We start from the raw sequence: 17,962 nt of genomic DNA, 5'->3' as shown, positions 1-17,962 counted from the left end.
AATAAGCAAAATTGGATTAAAATAATAAGCGTTGCAGCTTATTTTAATACCTTATAATTTCGTGAAAAGCAAAAGTCCTCGCATATATAAATCTCATGACTCTTGTCGTCTGTGTTGCTTTTCAACATTTCGTGAGAGAAGGATTGTAAATTACATTGTCGTTTAGTTTTTTTTTCTTTTTCGCAATTTTTATTTAGGTAAAAAAAATTTTTTTTTCCCTTTTTATCGATTTTGAATTGCGTTTCAATTTCACTTTGAGAGAGAAAGCGATAGTAAATTATTTATTATGCCGTCGACTCGGCAGAAAAAGCGAGGGTGCAAAAATTGAAAAGGTACTCTGAATAATGATAAAATTTTCAAATAGGATCTTTTCAAAAGTGTAGAGAGAGAGAGAGAACGAGAGATCCGATTACTCGTCAATCTCGATACGAGTTCGAGTGGTTTCAATTGAAATCTATGATATTTTTTACACAAAACATTACAATTTAAAAAAAAAATTATTTTAAAGAAAAATACAAAATAGGGGGGAAAAAATATTCTAAAGGAATATCTTTTCCATGTAGAAAAATAAATTTATTTGAAGCAGTGGAAAATTTAACTAGAATAGCAAAAAGTTTTATAATTTCCCTTAAAACTGACTTTCACTATTCTAGTAAAAATTTTTCCACTGTTTTAAATAATTTTCTTTTTTTCTGAAATAATTTAATAAAAAATTAAGAAGTTATTTTTTAAATCATAAATACTTACTTTGAAAGCAGCAATTATTTTTATTATAAGAATGATAAAAAAAAATTGCTTTAAATCACGATTTTTTAAAAAAATTTAATATTTAATAGAAAATAATAATAGGGAAAAAGTAATATACTTTACCGAAATAATATCCCATATTATAACATATAATTATGTTTGTAACAATAATGCAACTCCAGCTAAAGTCCATTTTGCCGGTTTATCTTTTGTCTTTAAATTAAATGTCCAAACGTAGGTTGGACCTCGAGTTCTCGTTTTGTAAACAGGGCACTCGTACATGTTCCTTAAATCTTGTTTATCTTGAGTAATGGCACGTATATTTATCACTGGCATAGTTGGAAACAATTCTTTTTGTCGTGAATCAACAATAATTCCCGCTTGAACATCCCATCGTGCACCTTCCATAAAGATTCCATGAACATAAGCACCTTCTCGTGGTGCTGACCTTTAAAAATTTATAAAAAAAAAAAAAAATTTGCGGGGGGGAAAAAAACCCAATTTATTTTTATTATTATAAAACTCACGTGAATTCTTCTTTATTCTTTTTTGTAACGTCACACTGCAAACACATTTTATCGAGGGGAAGTTCATGCCTTCTGGCTGTCGACTGCATGATTGCTGTTAATAACGATTGAGGGTTGAAAAATCCTGCCAACCACACTGACGATGGCAACTGAAATTTAACAGTTTTTTTTTTTAAATATTGAATTATTATTATTTTTTTTTTTAAACAAAATTGAAATTATATTTTGTTGAGTCTATTTTGCAAATGCTTCATCATTAGATTTTGTGAGATTGCTTACGACAAAATCAGTGGACCATGTTTCCAATTCACGAAGTCTGAGGAGTAAATCAACGAACCATGGAGTGAGTCCAAGAAGTGAAGGATAAGCCCTTTGGGTCCATACTGTGGGCACTTGATCGAGAAACAAGGAATTCTCAAGATCCTCCATATCCGATGTAATTGTCAATTCTCCCTTTAAACCCAAATCCAATTCACGTAGTGATCTTTTAATTTCACCCGTGAGATAATTCATTCTTTCACATTCTTGAAATGCAACAATTACATAGGGTGTTCGCTCCTCTACCTTGCCCATAATTTCCGTCATATTGAATTCCTCGGGTAACTTTTCCATTATCTCGTCCAATATTTGCTTTACCTGAATAAATTAATTTTTCCGATTATTCGATAAATTGTTTTGCTTTCATTAAAAAAAAAAGTAAAGTAATTAGAATTTTTTTCATATTTTAAAAATGCTTTTAATTAAAACCTTTTCCTCTCGCGTAACAGTTTGACCACCAGAACTACCAGCGTCACGTGGTTGCATTTCAAAAACGGTTTTAAATAAATTCTCCGAAGTTGTTGTTAAGAAACCAATTTCAGCGTTTGGATGAAGACCATATAAATATGGAGATTCTGGTGGCATTGCCTCGTCGATATACGTATGATAACCAACTAAATCTGTATTAGGTGGTGCAGGAAAACCTGACAAAATGAGAATTTTTCTTTTTTGTTGCAAAAAACAATAATTTTAAATAATTGTAAATAAAAAATAAACCTGGAGCCAAATGAAGTTCTCCATCGACAAGATCGGGTTGCATTAATTCTTCCAAATATGAAACACACAATCGCCGATCCCAATCATCGGTTATGTGTCCACCATACATTATTTCACCAAAAAGATATCTTAAATCCTCCCAAGGTACTTTTGGAGAAGCTTCTAAATAATTATACAAAACACTAACACTGATATTCAAATCACCAACATTGAATGGATAAATTTTATTCCATCCTTGAGGACCAAATTTCCTCCTCTCGGCAACAACCGCATGAAAATAACACAATGAAAATAAAATCGATTTAAATTCCGCTTCCTTACTACAAATTTCCAATGTTTCTTGTGTAAAATTATCCAAAGCTTTATGTAAATTAGCCTGCATTCCTGTTGGTGGCTCATTTGTTATTTTTATCGACGATTCCAAAATTCCCTTACATAAAATTAATTTTAATTAATTATTATTATTTGATTACAATGAAATTTTGTAATTTAATTAATTGAAAAATAAACCTGTGGAATAATGTGACTTGAAGGTGAACTCGCAGGTTCAGCGCTCATAAATACACGATAATTTAAATTTGAACCTTCACAAGCAACTTCTAATTTTTTCTCCAATAGTGGTAGCCATTTTTTCACCAAATGTATATTTTGCAAAACAACCCAATGTCCTTTTTGTGATGCTTCATCCATTGCTGATTCAGCGACACTCTCTTGACCCTGACCCAGGGAAACATTGTGAAAATTTTGATTATCCGATGTGAATCCCAATCGTCTTCCTAAATCTTCAACATCCTATTAATGAAATAATCATGAAAAATTAATTTATTGTAATAGAATAAAAAAAAAAGAAAAAAAAATTATTTTGCCTTTAGTGGATTAACTCCAGGTGAGAGAATAAAGAAAATAGGAGTCGAAGGACTTGTTTCCTCGAAAGATTTGGAAAATTCGACAGTTCTTCCCTCAACGTAACGTGGACCTAATTTTTCTTCAATAAAAGTCGCAATCGCATAAGTCATTCTATCGGGTCGCAATGCTCTCAACATACATAATCGTTGAAGTGCCGTTTTATTTTTCCATTCTTGAGGGAATTTTTCCCTTTCAGGACACTCGCATTCAATAAATTTCTTCCAACGTTTTGATGATGTTTCTATATCTCTATCCAAATTTCTAAAAAAAAAATTCAAAAAAGAAAAATAATTCACATGACTTTGATTTTTCCTAACAAAAAACGAAAATTAATTACCGAAACTCGTCTTTACTGGATAAACTTCGTATTCCACCCCAACTGGTATTGGTCAAAAAATCAACAGGCGATGTCACATGCGGTGTAATAGGAAATCGTAACAAAAAATCAAGATCAGTTGCAGAAATTTCTTTTCTTGCCAATAAAACCTGAAATGTCATTTGCGATGTAAAAATTAATTTATCACATTCAAAAAGTCCTCTCGTTGTATACATAAATACGGAATAGGTAATGCATTCTATTAAATTTGCGACACGACTCTCAACATCGGGCGCTGGATCAGCTTTTAAAATTGCCTTCTGAAATACGACACTAAAGGCTTTCAATGAAAATTGATAAATCGGATTTATCATATTCAAATCATTGAGAATGAAATATAAAAGTGATGCTCTCGCTGCTGCCGGTCTATATAATTCTCGTGCAGCATCAATTTCACGAGTAGTTCCTCGAGCTTCCGTCACTTTTTTTTCCACTTCCGCTGCCGTTCGTTTTGTTGTTTCTAAATTTTCCACCAATGCCGTGTCCCCAAGAACATTACTGTCCGCTGACGAAAGTCTACAAAAAAAAAAATTCAAAACTTTTTCGAAAAATATTCCTCTCTTTCTTTACCTCGACAAAAGTGAATCCTCCAGACTGTTGAGAGTAATTTTAAAATCATTCTGCTGTCTCGTTAAATCCGCTTTTAATTCCTCAAGATCAGGACGTTCTGCTTTCACAACCTCGGCTAATAATTGATCCTCTAAACCATCTCTGGTCACTGTGAAATTAATTAAAGTCGTTTGTGCCTGCATCTCCGGTTTATAATGAGGATTCGCCAATTTTGTATGAAGCAATAAACGAAAATTCGAATTATATTCCACTTCTTTGTCGCCAATTTTAATAGCACGTCCTTTTTTAATTAAATTTCTACCTAATAAAGGATCTAAAACAGGATCAACTGATTCGCCAATATTTTCCACAAGTACAGTGGATCCTTTTGCCAAAGACAATTCAATTATTTCAAGATATCCCCGTTGACCCAATCGAATCACTTTTAATTCCTCACCGTATTTTTGTTTAATCCATTTTATTCCCTGAAGCTGAAATAAAAGAAATAATATTTCTTCTTATAAAATTAATAATTACTAATTAAAATTGTGTTTACAAAATTAATCAAAAATAGATAAAAATCCAAATTGTGTGAATTATCACACCTGGGGATCTATCATCAGGGGCCAACGATCCGAGTTTGATAAAATAGTAGCATTTTCAGTTGACATTCGGTCATTTGGAAGACCTTCGTTGTTCCACTTTGCTATTTGTGTGTCGTCAGTTAAAAGAGATAATGGATCAAGACCGTCCGTAATTGGAACAGCTGGTTCAATATTTCGTAGAAACGGCAACCACTGTTTATTTAAAAGATCTAATCGAAATTGTTTCGTAAAACATCCTACATAGGAAATGAAAGCCGTGATCAATAGAACGTCCCCTGGTAACGTTGCTCCTTGTTGCATGAAACTGAATCATTAAATCATCTTTTTTTTTCTTATAATTAAATTATAAATTATTAAAATAAAAAAAAAACAAAATTGCCGACTGCTGACAATATAGGAATTTTTCTTATCTTCAGTCGGTAAAAAGGGAAAAAACTATTACCAACTGCTAACAATATAGGAATTTATTTTATCTTCAGTCGATAAGAAAAACCGATTCGATTACCTTGCTACAGAATCTGCCCAACGAACATTTTCTGAAGCCAAACCACCCACAAGACGATTTGCAAGTGCAATTGTTGCATTCGTGGCGTCGGCTTCTTTTTGACACTTTAATTTTTCAGCTGTTGCTTGTTCAAAATCGGCTGTCAATTTTGCCAATTGCTCCTCTAGTGACTAATAGAAATCGTTAAGTAAATAACTAAAAAGTAATTTAACTTTTTTTTATGTAATTTACTTACAGCAACTTTACGTTTTATGCCACTTAATTTATCCTGTGCTGCAGCCAATTCAGCATTTGCTTGTGCAAGTGCTTTTCGTTTTGGTTCAACATCACAAAATACTTCATAGAATTTAATGATATTTATCACCCACGCGCATAATCCAGCTGCAGCAGCTGATTTTGATCTAACAAATTCGGGTTCAAATTCCGAGTCTTTTAAATAAGGTTGTATAGCCTTAATCACTTCAGGATGAATATTTTCCTTGTCATAATTAATCAATGAATCGAGGAATGTATCGACTTTAGCCATCATGATCTGACAAAAGAAATGATGATTAATTTAAATTTTAAATAATTTAAATTTTTATAAATCTTTTTAAAAAAAAATAGTTAAAATAAATTTTGTTGACCTTGGCTGCTTTCCAGCTACGGTCTTTTGCTACTTTTCCATTTGGCGCTAGAAGAACCATAACAGCAGCTGTAACATTTGTAACAGCTCCCGGTGGTGAACCAAAAGATTTCAATTCCGTGAGATTAGCTTTATTAAGAGTATTCAATGCTTCTTGGGCAGCTAATAAAGCTGGTTCAGCTTTCACTAAATCAGCTTCGCAGTCTTTTTGCTTCTTTGATACTTCTTCTGCAATTATTGCAACTTTCGTCTCTTCCTCGTCAGCTAAAATCATATTTATTTGATTATACATTTTCCTTGTTCTAAAATTTTTTATTCATTATTAAAAATATCACCTAGGGCTTTTTCTTTTTGCACTTTTTCAGTTTCAACTCCGACAATTGCAATGAGAGCATCGGCTGCCTCATTCTTTTGTTGTAATTCAACTTCTTGAATAGCCAATTTTTGTTTCAATTCATCAACTTGAACTGCAGTTGATCTTAATTTTGCCAATCCATTTTCTAATCTTTCAATACGACCGCGAAGTTGTTTTGCCTTTGCTTTCAACAGCTTTGTATATAAACTAATTTGCTCCAAAAACGATTTTGGCGTTGTGTAATTGTATCTTCTTTCGCTGGCCAAATATTGTCGACTTGCCGTATTGACAGTCGTATGAGCATGAGCCATGAATTTTGCTGCCGATTCTCTGATTTTCAAATTAATTTTAATTAATTATTGTAAAAAAATTTATGTTTTCCTAAAATAATAATAACCTGTATCCTTCCGGAAGTTCACTGAGTTCCTGCAAAAATCTCTTTGAAACAGACATAAGAGCTTCTTGAGGCCATTCATGAAACCAATTGATTGCCGTACAATTGATAATTGCTGGAAATTTACGTGATCTAACCCTCAATGTTGATCCAACGGGTGAGAAACATAATACAACTCTCAATTGACGACGAACCCGATCAATAAAAAATTTCCAACAATTTTCCCTACTGTCAAGAATTCCAGCTCCTTTTACCTCATTTCGTACACCTGTAATTTATTAAAAAATCTCATTATAATTTAATAATAGAAAATATATTATTGAAAAAAATAATAATCAAGCACCAGCTATTATGTTCTCCACTTCATCTTCTGGAAAGAGATCAGGAACTTCTCCGGAAGCGAGCATATCATTGATGAGGACCAAAAATTGTTCATTAGGCACTTGGGCATCAGTCATAAGGAACATAATTCCTAAATTTTTTAATCCTGATTTTGTATAGAGCGAAGCTAATTCCAATTTAAAATCAGCAACTCCATAACCTTTTCTTAATTGTATTTGAAATACTTCCAGAGAACTTATAAATGCTGCTAAACGAGATAGACTTTGTTTTCCTGAACCTCCGACACCTACAAGTAATGCACTTCCTCTTGGTGATTCTAGAATTCGATTTATTCGACACACGTGCATCATAGCGTCTTCAAATAAAACAAGATTCATTGCCGATACTAGATCATTGTAGCTGACTAGAGCTTCAGTAAGCAAACGATGAAGAACTGGCCAATCCAAGACCGGCATGTATTTTGGTTCACCAACTCCACCTTAAAAATTTTTTTACAAAGAAAGAGTGAGAAATTAAATTGTTTTCACTAAATGTATTAGAATTTTAAATGTCTGACTAATGCGGTCTTTTACTACTGTTTCCAAACAAAAAATTTACCTGCAAAGTGACAGTAAATATTTGGCTTTTCCAAAACTGTCCCTTCGTCAATTTCCTCAAAATTTTTCTTCAATATATCAAGTTGAAATTTATAAAAATTTTCAATGTCCTTCTCATCAACCAACTTGTCACCATAGACACGCTGTGTCTCGTGAAGCCACAATCGAAGAAAATCCGAAGGGATTTGTAGGCATTCATTCGTACTAAATAACAATCCTTGGAAGCAATTGGATAAATCGCGTAAATTAAAAATATAATGAAATTTAACGGCTGTTGGTAGAAACACTTGTGCAGAACGATTATGCAATTGAAGAGAAGCTTGGACAATATTTTTACATAAACTAGTAACATTCACAGGAAATCTGACCAAAAAAAAAGTTTTTGAATTAAAAATTACTTTTTTTAGTGTTTTTACACAAATATTATTATATAAAATGTTTTAAAAAAAAATAATTTACCTATGCTCGATATTTGCTAAATGTTGAGACAATATTGAGGCATAAATAGTGGTCAATGATTCAGCATTAGGAAAACTAACAGCAAACACAGCAAAGTGCCTCTGTAATCTTGGATTAATGGTAAATGATCCAGCCGTAGGATTCATACAACTCACATATTGACAATTATGAATATCCTTCAATGTTAATTTTGTTCTATCGTACCAATGTTCATAATCCAAATGTTGTCTTATTAAAGTATGTGGTTGCACCGTTCCATATGTATCAACTTCCGGCATATTCATATCATCAATAAAATACACCAAAGTCTTATTACCCGGTGGTCCATAATTTCTACCAGCTTTCTTCTCTAATGGTTTCTCCAATATTTTTTGCAACATTTCTGATGTTGTATAAAAATTAAATGGCACATTAGTCACAGCATAATTCTCCGAGAGTTGTAACAATTTCTCTGAAACCAATACAGTCTTACCACAACCAGCTGTACCAACCAACATTACAGGATGTTTTTCATTCATCAATAAATCTAAAAAATATCGTATCCTTATTGATTCTGACGTATAGACAAGAACCGCCTGTAATGGAATATCAGGATCAAGTTCAAATCGTGGCAATCGTTGTGACCATGGTGCAAAAGTTTTCGTCTCCGAATCAATGTAATAATCAAAAACTGTTCCCTGAGCGGGAAATTTCACTTGTTTAAATTCATTAACCCACCATTTGGTAAATTCAACTCGATAATCAACAGCCTGATCTTGAAACATTGATGATCCAAATGCCCAAACTGCCGCGAATACAAAATATAATTCATAATCATCTTTGGAAAAATCATTTGCTGTTAATTCGGGAACTAGAAGGCAATTCAATAAATGACAGAGCATTTCTACGTGTGCCATATCAGCGATGGGTGTAATTTTTTTAAATCTCGTTCTCAATGTTTCCAAACATTGGGGAATATATTTATCGAACAGCATCACCAAACTTGATTTTTCACTTGACAATGTTCTCTTTTCAATCCAACTCGTCACATAGGGATTCCAACCCAAATCCTGAGCATTGATATAGAGAATTCCGGCTCTTGAAACAGTAGCTGGAGTCGCTGTTCGTAGATTCGATATTTCAAATAAAAGTCTCATAGCCGGGGTCAAAGCTATTCTTTCATTACTCGCCAGAGTCAATACTTTATTGTCATCCATAACCGTATTCAACGATTCAATCCACATTGGATCAATATCACCGTCTAGGACAATCCATTTCGGATTCTCACCTCCAAGATTAGCCTGCTCTCTCATTATCACTGAGAATAGGCCATCCTTCCATTCACGAGTTGCTGGATTAATAATTCCAAATAATTCATCATTTGTCACTGCTTTTGGATTCAAATCATTGTAAATTGGTTTCCTCTTAATATTCTGATACGTTCTAAACAGAGTATTCCACACTTTTGTTTTACCTGAAATTATCAAAAATTAAATTAGAACCACAAACACGTTGAAAAATAATTCCTTACCACATCCAGCTAAACCGACAATAAAAACCGAGTGTCTAACTTCAAGTAACTCCTCCAATTGAACGACTTTCAAAATAAAACCATCTTCCGGCTGAAGAAGTAAATCGGCAGCTGCCTGCTTCACTGTTTTCTCAAAATCAATATCCCTCTTTCTAGGAACATCGAGTGCGGGAAATAGATCCGCTATTAAACCCATAAAAACTGGAAGATCATCAGAAACAACTTTTGGAATATTAAAATCCCTTAACGCTCTCATTAAAACCTCTTCCTCTGGTCTTCCAGGATCACCTCGTTTTAAACTACCAGCAACAACCAACACCGATTTAATAGCCCTCAAACCCCAATCATAATGATCTTGTTTCGACAATAATTCCTTACATAATGTATAAAGTGTAATAAATTTTCTTGCTAAAATTTTCGCCTCTTGAAAACCTTCAGCGACCAACATAATTTCACAAATCAATTCAAAATCAGGTACAACCATTGCGCATGGTCGAAATAGTGCCTTTAAATTCTCTGGCAATTCAGTACGTCCCGCATAACCTGGATTCATTGTTATAAATATACCAACTGTTGGTACAAGTGCAATAATTTCACCCATAAAATTAAATTTATTTTTCTTATCTCTTATTGCGTCTTGTACCGATTTCACTTGCACTGCAACAACTGATAGTACCTCAACAGAAATTCTATTGAATTCATCAAAACAACCCCAAGCTCCCGTTTGCGCAAGTCCTTTATAAATATTACCACATGATTTATAATCCATTTGCTCCGAACAATTGAACACATACACCATTATACCCAATGCTCTTCCTAAATCTTTCGTTGTTTCCGTTTTTCCCGTTCCTGCCGGCCCAGCTGGACCACCACCCATTACAAGATGAAGTGATTGCGTTAGAGTTATGTAGCATCTGTCTGTTAGAGGCGTTATTACTAGTCTGCAAAAAATTAATTAGGCATTTTATTATTTAGTTAATGTAAAAAATGGATTTTATTTTTAGGGTTTCGTGTCCCTAGGGCCGAAATAATTATAGTTAGACTTTAGCGTCTGTCTGTCTGTCCGTCCGTACGTCCACTTTAGTTCCTCTAGCAACTGTAACTATGGCAACGGTTACTAATATAGCAACTGTTACCACTAAAATGGTTACTTTGATAATGCCAACCATAGTAACAGTTACTATGGAAACAATTTGTAAATAAAATTAATATAACAACCACAAAATCATTTAATGAAGATGCAACACGAACCTAGGAGTATTTCCAAGATATTCATGTGAATATTTAAATTGTGCATCGCAAATATTGGCAAAGCAATCCTTTTCCTTTTCATCCCATCGATGTCGCAATTGACTCTGCCATTGAAATGCCTGTGCAGTTTCAACTTTAGCTTGTACCAATTTAGCAACAACATCTCGCGAATGAACATCAATTGTACAAATTGTCATCACTTTTTGACGATCCTGTTTACTTAATTCACCAAGTAAAAGTGAAATTAATGTACTTAATTGTGATATTTGTTTTTTGAGATAATCCTTTATTGAATTATCATAACCCTCCTCCAATCTACCAAAAGCCAATGTCACCTCAGTGGTCCACCATATTTGTGTGCCACACAATGATACTTGCGCTGGATAATCAAATAGCCATTGCTCACGTGGTTTCTCCTCATACAATACCACTGATTCACTGAAATAATGACGAATTGACACTCTCATTGCCATTTGAAGACGATTCAACCAAACTTCCACTGCACCATCGCATATCATTTCGTAATTTGTAAATTCCACATATTCACCATCCTTTGCGTGCATACCTTTAATTAAATATTAATTAACATTAAATTTTTCTTATAATTTGAAAATTAAAATTTGATAATTAGATTTTATTTATAACTAGCAAAATTAAACGCGCAAAATTGAGTGTTGCCTTGTTTATTATAAAAAAAATTTAAAGAAACCAATTCTGAAATTTGAAAACACAATTATACAACTTTGTTAAAAATGATATTCTAGATAGAATATTCTCCAGGAAAATAAAGAAATTCCTTACAAATTCAAATAAAATTAATCAGCATGTCTCTATTATTTTTTTACCTTCAAACAACACGTATTACCTTCAAAAAAAAACATACCAATTGAAATTAAATTGCAATAGACTAAGAATAATCAATTTTATTCCATTTTTTTGAATAGAATGTTTTCCTGGAAAATGAAAAAATTCCTTACAAATTCAAATAAAATTAATCAGCATGTCTCTATTATTTTTTTACCTTCAAACAACACGTATTACCTTCAAAAAAAACATACCAATTGAAATTAAATTGCAATAGACTAAGAATAATCAATTTTATTCCATTTTTTTGAATAGAATGTTTTCCTGGAAAATGAAAAAATTCCTTACAAATTCAAATAAAATTTTCCAAATGAACCACCTATTTCAAAGAATTATTATTACAAATTTATTGAAATCTGAATAAATATTATTAAAATTAAAATTATTAAATTTTATATTAATAAATAAATTAAATTAATAATAAATAAATAATTAAATAAGTTAAAATTGACATTAAGAAATTATTTTTAAAAATAATTTCAATGAAATTGCCTAAAAACCAATAAATTATTAAAAAGTCTTGAAACGAACATAACCTTTAAATTCAAGTCATTTTTGGCGGGAAATACGGAGAGAGATGTGGGAAGGACTTACTGCTTTATTCAAAGTCTTAAAACAAACATAACCTCAAAATTTAGGTCATTTTTGGCGGAGGAGGGGAAATGAGAGGATGGAGGGGGGACTTGCGGCTATATTCAGAGCCTTGAAACGAATATAACCTCAAAATTTATGTCATTTCTGGCGGGGAAGGGGAGGGGACTTGCCGCTATATACAGAGTCTAGAAACGAACATAACCTCAAAATTTAGGGTCAAAACTGCTCTTAAATTTGACCTAAATTTTGAGGGCAAAAGAGGTCAAAGGTCATAGGTCAAAGGTCAAGGTCAAAGGTCATGGTCAAAGGGGTACTGAAACGGCGGCGAAATCTTTTTATAATATAGAGAGATAATAATAATAATTTTATTTTTATACCTATAATTCGTTTAGGTTCGCCCTCTTTAGTTTCGGCAAAATTTAATCTTGCCATTGAATCAAATAATTTTGTCAAATGTTTTGCGACAACTGCCGGTTGTGTTGCATTTGATAGTATATCAAGTAAATCAGTTGATGAGACAAAATAAAATCTTGGAAATGCAAGACGTTTTGTTTCAAGATATTCGGCAAGTGCTTTTTCACATAAAACTAATTCATGTTGTAAAATTTCAAGTGATCCAGCTAAACCATCGCGATTTGTTGCTTGTACGACATTTGGCGTTTTTGACATATCTTCGGTCATTGCTTTAAATTCTTTATCAATACGCACAAAACGTTCAGCATCAACTGGTAATTGATTTCTTATGTCCTCCGATGACATGAAAATACTTTCCAAATGCATCCATGTTCGTTGTACTTCAAACCAAACTGTCGTTACTTGATCGGCGATACTTAATTTTTTTTGCCAACTCGAAACTTCCTCCAAAAAATGAGCAATGAATTTTGATGTTATTAAATTTTGCAATTGTACCTATTGAATAAAAATATAATATTTTTTAAACATTATTAATTATTAAAATTGAAAATTTTTAATCGTTTTAGTAAATTATTTATTTGTAAATAATTATATTATAATGTATGATAATAGAAAATAAATATTTGTCTAAAAATTTCGAACAAAAATTTATAATAAAAATAAGATGATAATAGTTTTAAAAATGAAATTCAGAATTTTATTCAACACTATAATATTTGTTTCCACAAATATATTATCTTGTGTTGGTGATCATTGTTTATTAATAGAAAGGAAGAATCATGATATTCTCTCAATTATATATCGCTGATGATAAATAAACAGCTAAGCGCATTGTAAAAATAGTGTTATATGATAATTAATGTTACTTATGTAACTAATTGTTGCTCATACTGGTATAAAATAATGTTTTGCATTAGAAAAATATCAGAAGCGATAATTCCATCGTCAATATGTTTCGCGTTTTTGTTCTTCTATTAGCCTTAACAATTACAACAGCTCGTAAGTATTTTTTTTTTTATCGATTTATTTTGATAAAATACTAATTTAATTACTTAATATTTAGAAAATTGTTTTTATATACATTTTTTTAAATTCCCTTTCAAACTATATTTATTTATTTTATTTATTTATATACCTAATTTTTTTAATTCAGTTTTATATAAAATGTTTAATTTTGATTTTAATTAATATTTACATTAATTATTTAATTAAAATTGAAATATATTATATCTTTAAGGTAAATTTATTTGTTTAATAATATTTTTGAATCTATTGTTAGATGAAGTGCAACAGTTAATTATTAATTAATTAATTGTAATGCGAAAAATTAAATCTTTTTTTTTTTTAATTCAGAATTGGGTCATGAACCAACAGGTCTTGAATGTAATGGTCCCAATGAAGAATTTACAACTTGTGGAACACAGTGCCCTGAAATATGTAACGATAACAGAGCAAATGTTGCATGCATTGCGGTAAGTATTAATTAATTTAATTTTAAATAATGCGAAATTTTAATTAATTTTATTCACGAAAATCTTTAATTATTTTTTTAAAGCTTCAATTATTTTAATTTTAAATTTTTTATTATTTCTATTTTTTAATTTAATTTCTATTCTTTGAATTCAAACAAATTTTTAAAAAAAGTTTTTAAAATTATTTTTCAATTTTATTAAAATTATTATTATTTATTTATTTGCAGAGTTGTTACATTGGATGTCAATGTAAATCAGGATTTATAAGACATGATAAAACTTATAAATGTGTCTCAAAGCAAGATTGCTAATTAATAACGATTGTAAATATTACTTATAAAAAATAAATTAATAAATTTAAATATATTTAAGTTATTGATAAAATTATTTTGATTTTACCTGCAACTGATTAGAATGTAAATAAATAGCAAGAGATGGATTTAGGTAATATAAAAAAAGGCAAAAAAAATTATTGTATCATCAAATTTAAAAAAAAAGTGTTTTATGAAGGTTCGTCTCTTTTTTTGTTAACTTTGTTATATGTTTTATCTGGTTAAAAATATAATAATAAATGTTTCCTTATTTATATTTTTACGCATATTAATGGAAGTGCTTATTCGTGTTTTCCTAAAAAATATTTAAAGAAAACAAACAAGTTCTACTTAAAAATGGATTCAAATTCTTCAGTTCTCAGTTATATTTGAAATTTGTAAGAATTACATAACATGTCACCTATTTTTATTATTACTTTATTCATTGCACTAGTTGCATCTACGTGTAAGTAATAATTTTACGAATACTTTTATAATAAATTTATAAATAGCTCACAGAATACTATATTTTAAAGAATGGGTTCTAAGAAAAAAAAAATTTTTCTTTAATTTAAATTTCTTTTAAAAAATTATTTGCCTATCTATATCATAGATGCTCAACCAGAAGCAGTTCCATTTTGTGGACCACATGCAATTTGGAGATTTTGTGCTCCAGTTTGTCCTAGAACTTGTGAAGGCTTAATTGAAAATCAACCAACCGTTTGTCCTACGGTAAAATTAATTTATTTTTTTAAAAAAATTTTTTTATAAAACTAAAAAAATTTACCTTTACAGTTACAATAATAATAAAAAAAGGAAAAATTTTCCTCTTATTATAATATTTTTCTTTTTTTTAGTGTATGAAAAAAATATTTACAAGGATTATTGAAATTATTTCTTGAAAATATAATTTTTTTGTCACGAGTATATGTAACTGTTTTTGTTAATTTATAATTATTATTTTACAATTTTATTATTTATTTTATTATTTTATTGCTATATTATAATTTATTATTATATTTTCTTATGTTCACAGATCTGTAGAGGTGGTTGTGTTTGTGTTAAGGGTTACATTAGAGTTTCTCGAACGAATTCAACTTGTATAAAAAATTGTGCCTGTCCCTGGTTACCTTATCAATAATTTGAAAAATTGGTAATTTTTAAAAATTAAAATCGAATGGCAATTTAATTTTATAACACCAATAAATTTACACAATATTATAATATTGTATATTTTGAGAAAAAAAAATATATATATAAAATAGAAAATTTACACTATTTTTTCTTTTATAATCAATGTTTGTTAATATAACTCATTTAAGAGAATTTTTCATACAAATTATGTGTATAAAGTGTTTTCAATAAATATGATGAAGTTTAATTAATTTTATAGTTTATTAATTTACTGAAATCTACGACTAAGTTTCACGAAAATCGCGACCTTATTTCGCGGATTCCGTGATTTAATTTCGATTTATTATTTATTACACTTTAAAAAATTGAATTATTTTATTAATAAATTAATAAATTATTATTAATTAATTATTATTAACTAATTATTATTAATAAATTATTAATTAATAAACCATTAACACTTTTCCTTATTCGAAAAGCTTTGTTTCAATCAGATTTCGAATCATAAAGATGTGCGTTGTATTTCTGATCACGTATTATTATCAAACAAGGAAAATACAACCAGTATTTATCAATGTTGTAAGCAGTATAAAAACATTTTCTGAAAGTAAAATTTTATTTAAAATTTCACCAAAAACTTTGAAAAAGTTGTTTATTGTATTATTGATAATCGCAGTCATATTAGCACGTATGCATATAATATTAACCCCTTCGCAGTCCAGTTAAAAATCGCTGGTGGGCCTAAAACGGTCCGAAAAAAAAGTTTCCAAAAAAATATGACTTCATCATATTTAAGGTTTTTGTGGTCGCTGAATTCGAATTTGAGGTCAGTTTTTCAAAATTCAAAATGGCGGATCCAATATGGTGGACAATTTTTTAAAAAATCAATCCGATTTGACTGAAATTTTTTACTCGGGGGTTTTTGGGGTCGCTAAATTCAAATTTGAGGTCAGTTTTTCAAAATTCAAAATGGCGGATCCAATATGGCGGACAAATTTTTAAAAAATCAAACCGATTTGCCTGAAATTTGTTACTCAGGGGTTTTTGTGGTCGCTGAATTCGAATTTGAAGTCAGTTTTTCAAAATTCAAAATGGCAGATCCAGTATAGCGGACAAATTTAAAAAAAAAATTTTTTTTTAAATTTGTCCGCCATATTGGATCCTCTATTTTGAATTTCAAAAAACCGACCTCAAATTCGAATTCAGCGATCCCAAAAACCCCCGAGTAACAAATTTCAGGCAAATCGGTTTGATTTTTTAAAAATTTGTCCGCCATATTGGATCCGCCATTTTGAATTTTAAAAAACTGACCTCAAATTCGAATTCAGCGACTACGAAAACCCCCGAGTAACAATTTGTGGTCAAAACGCATTAATTTTTAAATTATCCGCCATATTGGATCCGCCATTTTGAATTTTGAAAAACCGACCTCAGATTCGTAATCAGAGACCCCGAAAACCCCTGAGCAACGAGTTTCATGTAAATCTGATAAATTTTAAGTTTTCATGGTCGCCATTTTGGGTCCGCCATTTTGTTTTTTTGAAATCTGACTTCAAATTTGGATTCAGCGACCCCATAAACCCCCGAGTAACAAATTTCAGGCGAATCAAATTAAATTTAGTATTATTTTTTTGCGATGGCCATATATGGCCACTTGCACAAAGGTGGCACGACTTTTTCTGGCCACATATGGGCCCTGGACTGTCAAGGGGTTAAAAAAAAATACGTGTAGATTTAACCCTGTTTTTTTATATCTACATAAATATAATTTTAATATAGAAAATATTTTCTAAATACTCGTCTAAATATTTATTATTTTAATTAGGTTTGTCTAATTATATAAAAAAAATTATTAATTATTAATTCAAAAATAAAAATAATTTAAATTATTTTTATTTTTTAAATTTTTGTTTATTTTTAATATTTATTTTTTATACTTATTTAATATTTGAGCCTGATAGAAAAATTAGACTAAATTTTTGTTTTTTGAACTTTTATACAGCAATGTACACCAGGTTGCCAATGTATCTGGGGATACGTTAGAAATAAAATCAATGGAAAATGTATCCTACCTCGAAATTGTCCAAGATAAAAAAAAATCTCTTTCAAATCTGTTATTCAAACTTATATTAAAGAATTAAAAAAATTATAAATAATTATTATATTATATAATATAAATTTTTATGTTTATTATTATTCATCAAAAATCATATTAAACATAAATTATTAACATTTACAAACAATTAGATTATAATTATTAAATATGTTTATAAAATTTGAAATTTTTATTTTAATTTGTATAAAATAAATAATGTCTTAATAAACAAAAAATATAAAAACATCATATTTTTTATAACCGACTCAATAGCAATATTACAATCATGTGATTCA

General features: G+C 30.1%; 3 protein-coding genes across 3 annotated transcripts in view; 2 read left to right on the top strand and 1 right to left on the bottom strand.

Moving 5' to 3' along the window:
* Positions 1-887: 887 nt before the first annotated feature.
* LOC127288237 (dynein beta chain, ciliary) overlaps positions 888-17,962 on the bottom strand; it is a 53,958-nt gene continuing 36,883 nt past the window's right edge. The window contains exons 16-36 of the mRNA XM_051315593.1: positions 12,618-13,149; positions 10,783-11,347; positions 9,532-10,472; positions 8,022-9,474; positions 7,564-7,925; positions 6,968-7,444; positions 6,628-6,892; positions 6,211-6,560; positions 5,877-6,139; positions 5,486-5,782; positions 5,251-5,420; positions 4,746-5,049; positions 4,162-4,631; positions 3,553-4,107; positions 3,176-3,476; positions 2,820-3,101; positions 2,310-2,739; positions 2,022-2,236; positions 1,554-1,910; positions 1,275-1,423; positions 888-1,195 (exon numbers count right to left, since the gene is read on the bottom strand). Coding sequence (XP_051171550.1) covers positions 901-1,195; positions 1,275-1,423; positions 1,554-1,910; positions 2,022-2,236; positions 2,310-2,739; positions 2,820-3,101; positions 3,176-3,476; positions 3,553-4,107; positions 4,162-4,631; positions 4,746-5,049; positions 5,251-5,420; positions 5,486-5,782; positions 5,877-6,139; positions 6,211-6,560; positions 6,628-6,892; positions 6,968-7,444; positions 7,564-7,925; positions 8,022-9,474; positions 9,532-10,472; positions 10,783-11,347; positions 12,618-13,149 — 9,033 coding nt within the window. The 3' untranslated portion in view covers positions 888-900. The remainder of the gene's footprint in view (positions 1,196-1,274; positions 1,424-1,553; positions 1,911-2,021; positions 2,237-2,309; positions 2,740-2,819; positions 3,102-3,175; positions 3,477-3,552; positions 4,108-4,161; positions 4,632-4,745; positions 5,050-5,250; positions 5,421-5,485; positions 5,783-5,876; positions 6,140-6,210; positions 6,561-6,627; positions 6,893-6,967; positions 7,445-7,563; positions 7,926-8,021; positions 9,475-9,531; positions 10,473-10,782; positions 11,348-12,617; positions 13,150-17,962) is intronic.
* Positions 13,495-14,497, top strand: LOC127288186 (venom peptide SjAPI). The gene is made up of 3 exons (XM_051315494.1): positions 13,495-13,653; positions 14,008-14,126; positions 14,354-14,497. The coding sequence occupies exons 1-3, from the start codon at positions 13,605-13,607 to the stop codon at positions 14,435-14,437; spliced, it is 252 nt and encodes an 83-aa protein (XP_051171451.1). The 5' UTR covers positions 13,495-13,604; the 3' UTR covers positions 14,438-14,497.
* On the top strand, positions 14,775-15,706 carry LOC127288183 (cysteine-rich venom protein 6-like). Its single transcript, XM_051315491.1, has 3 exons — positions 14,775-14,903; positions 15,051-15,169; positions 15,474-15,706. Exons 1-3 carry the CDS (start codon positions 14,852-14,854, stop codon positions 15,576-15,578), a joined length of 276 nt encoding a protein of 91 aa, XP_051171448.1. The 5' UTR covers positions 14,775-14,851; the 3' UTR covers positions 15,579-15,706.

This window comes from Leptopilina boulardi, unplaced genomic scaffold, assembly GCF_019393585.1.
Source record: "Leptopilina boulardi isolate dan_hultmark-lab unplaced genomic scaffold, ZJU_Lbou_2.1 LbouV2_38, whole genome shotgun sequence".
Classification (NCBI taxonomy): domain Eukaryota; kingdom Metazoa; phylum Arthropoda; class Insecta; order Hymenoptera; family Figitidae; genus Leptopilina; species Leptopilina boulardi.
Note: the sequence above shows the minus strand (reverse complement) of the source record. Positions and strands in the feature narration are given on the sequence as shown.

What these genes read in the sequence shown, in the direction of transcription:
- LOC127288186 (XM_051315494.1), top strand. Translation starts at nt 13,605, where the DNA reads ATGTTTCGCGTTTTTGTTCTTCTATTAGCCTTAACAATTACAACAGCT. An exon ending in CTTAACAATTACAACAGCTC is followed by an intron (nt 13,654 to 14,007) that starts GTAAGTATTTTT and finishes TTTTTAATTCAG; the next exon opens with AATTGGGTCATGAACCAACA. An exon ending in CAAATGTTGCATGCATTGCG is followed by an intron (nt 14,127 to 14,353) that starts GTAAGTATTAAT and finishes ATTTATTTGCAG; the next exon opens with AGTTGTTACATTGGATGTCA.
- LOC127288183 (XM_051315491.1), top strand. Translation starts at nt 14,852, where the DNA reads ATGTCACCTATTTTTATTATTACTTTATTCATTGCACTAGTTGCATCT. An exon ending in TGCACTAGTTGCATCTACGT is followed by an intron (nt 14,904 to 15,050) that starts GTAAGTAATAAT and finishes TCTATATCATAG; the next exon opens with ATGCTCAACCAGAAGCAGTT. An exon ending in AACCAACCGTTTGTCCTACG is followed by an intron (nt 15,170 to 15,473) that starts GTAAAATTAATT and finishes TTATGTTCACAG; the next exon opens with ATCTGTAGAGGTGGTTGTGT.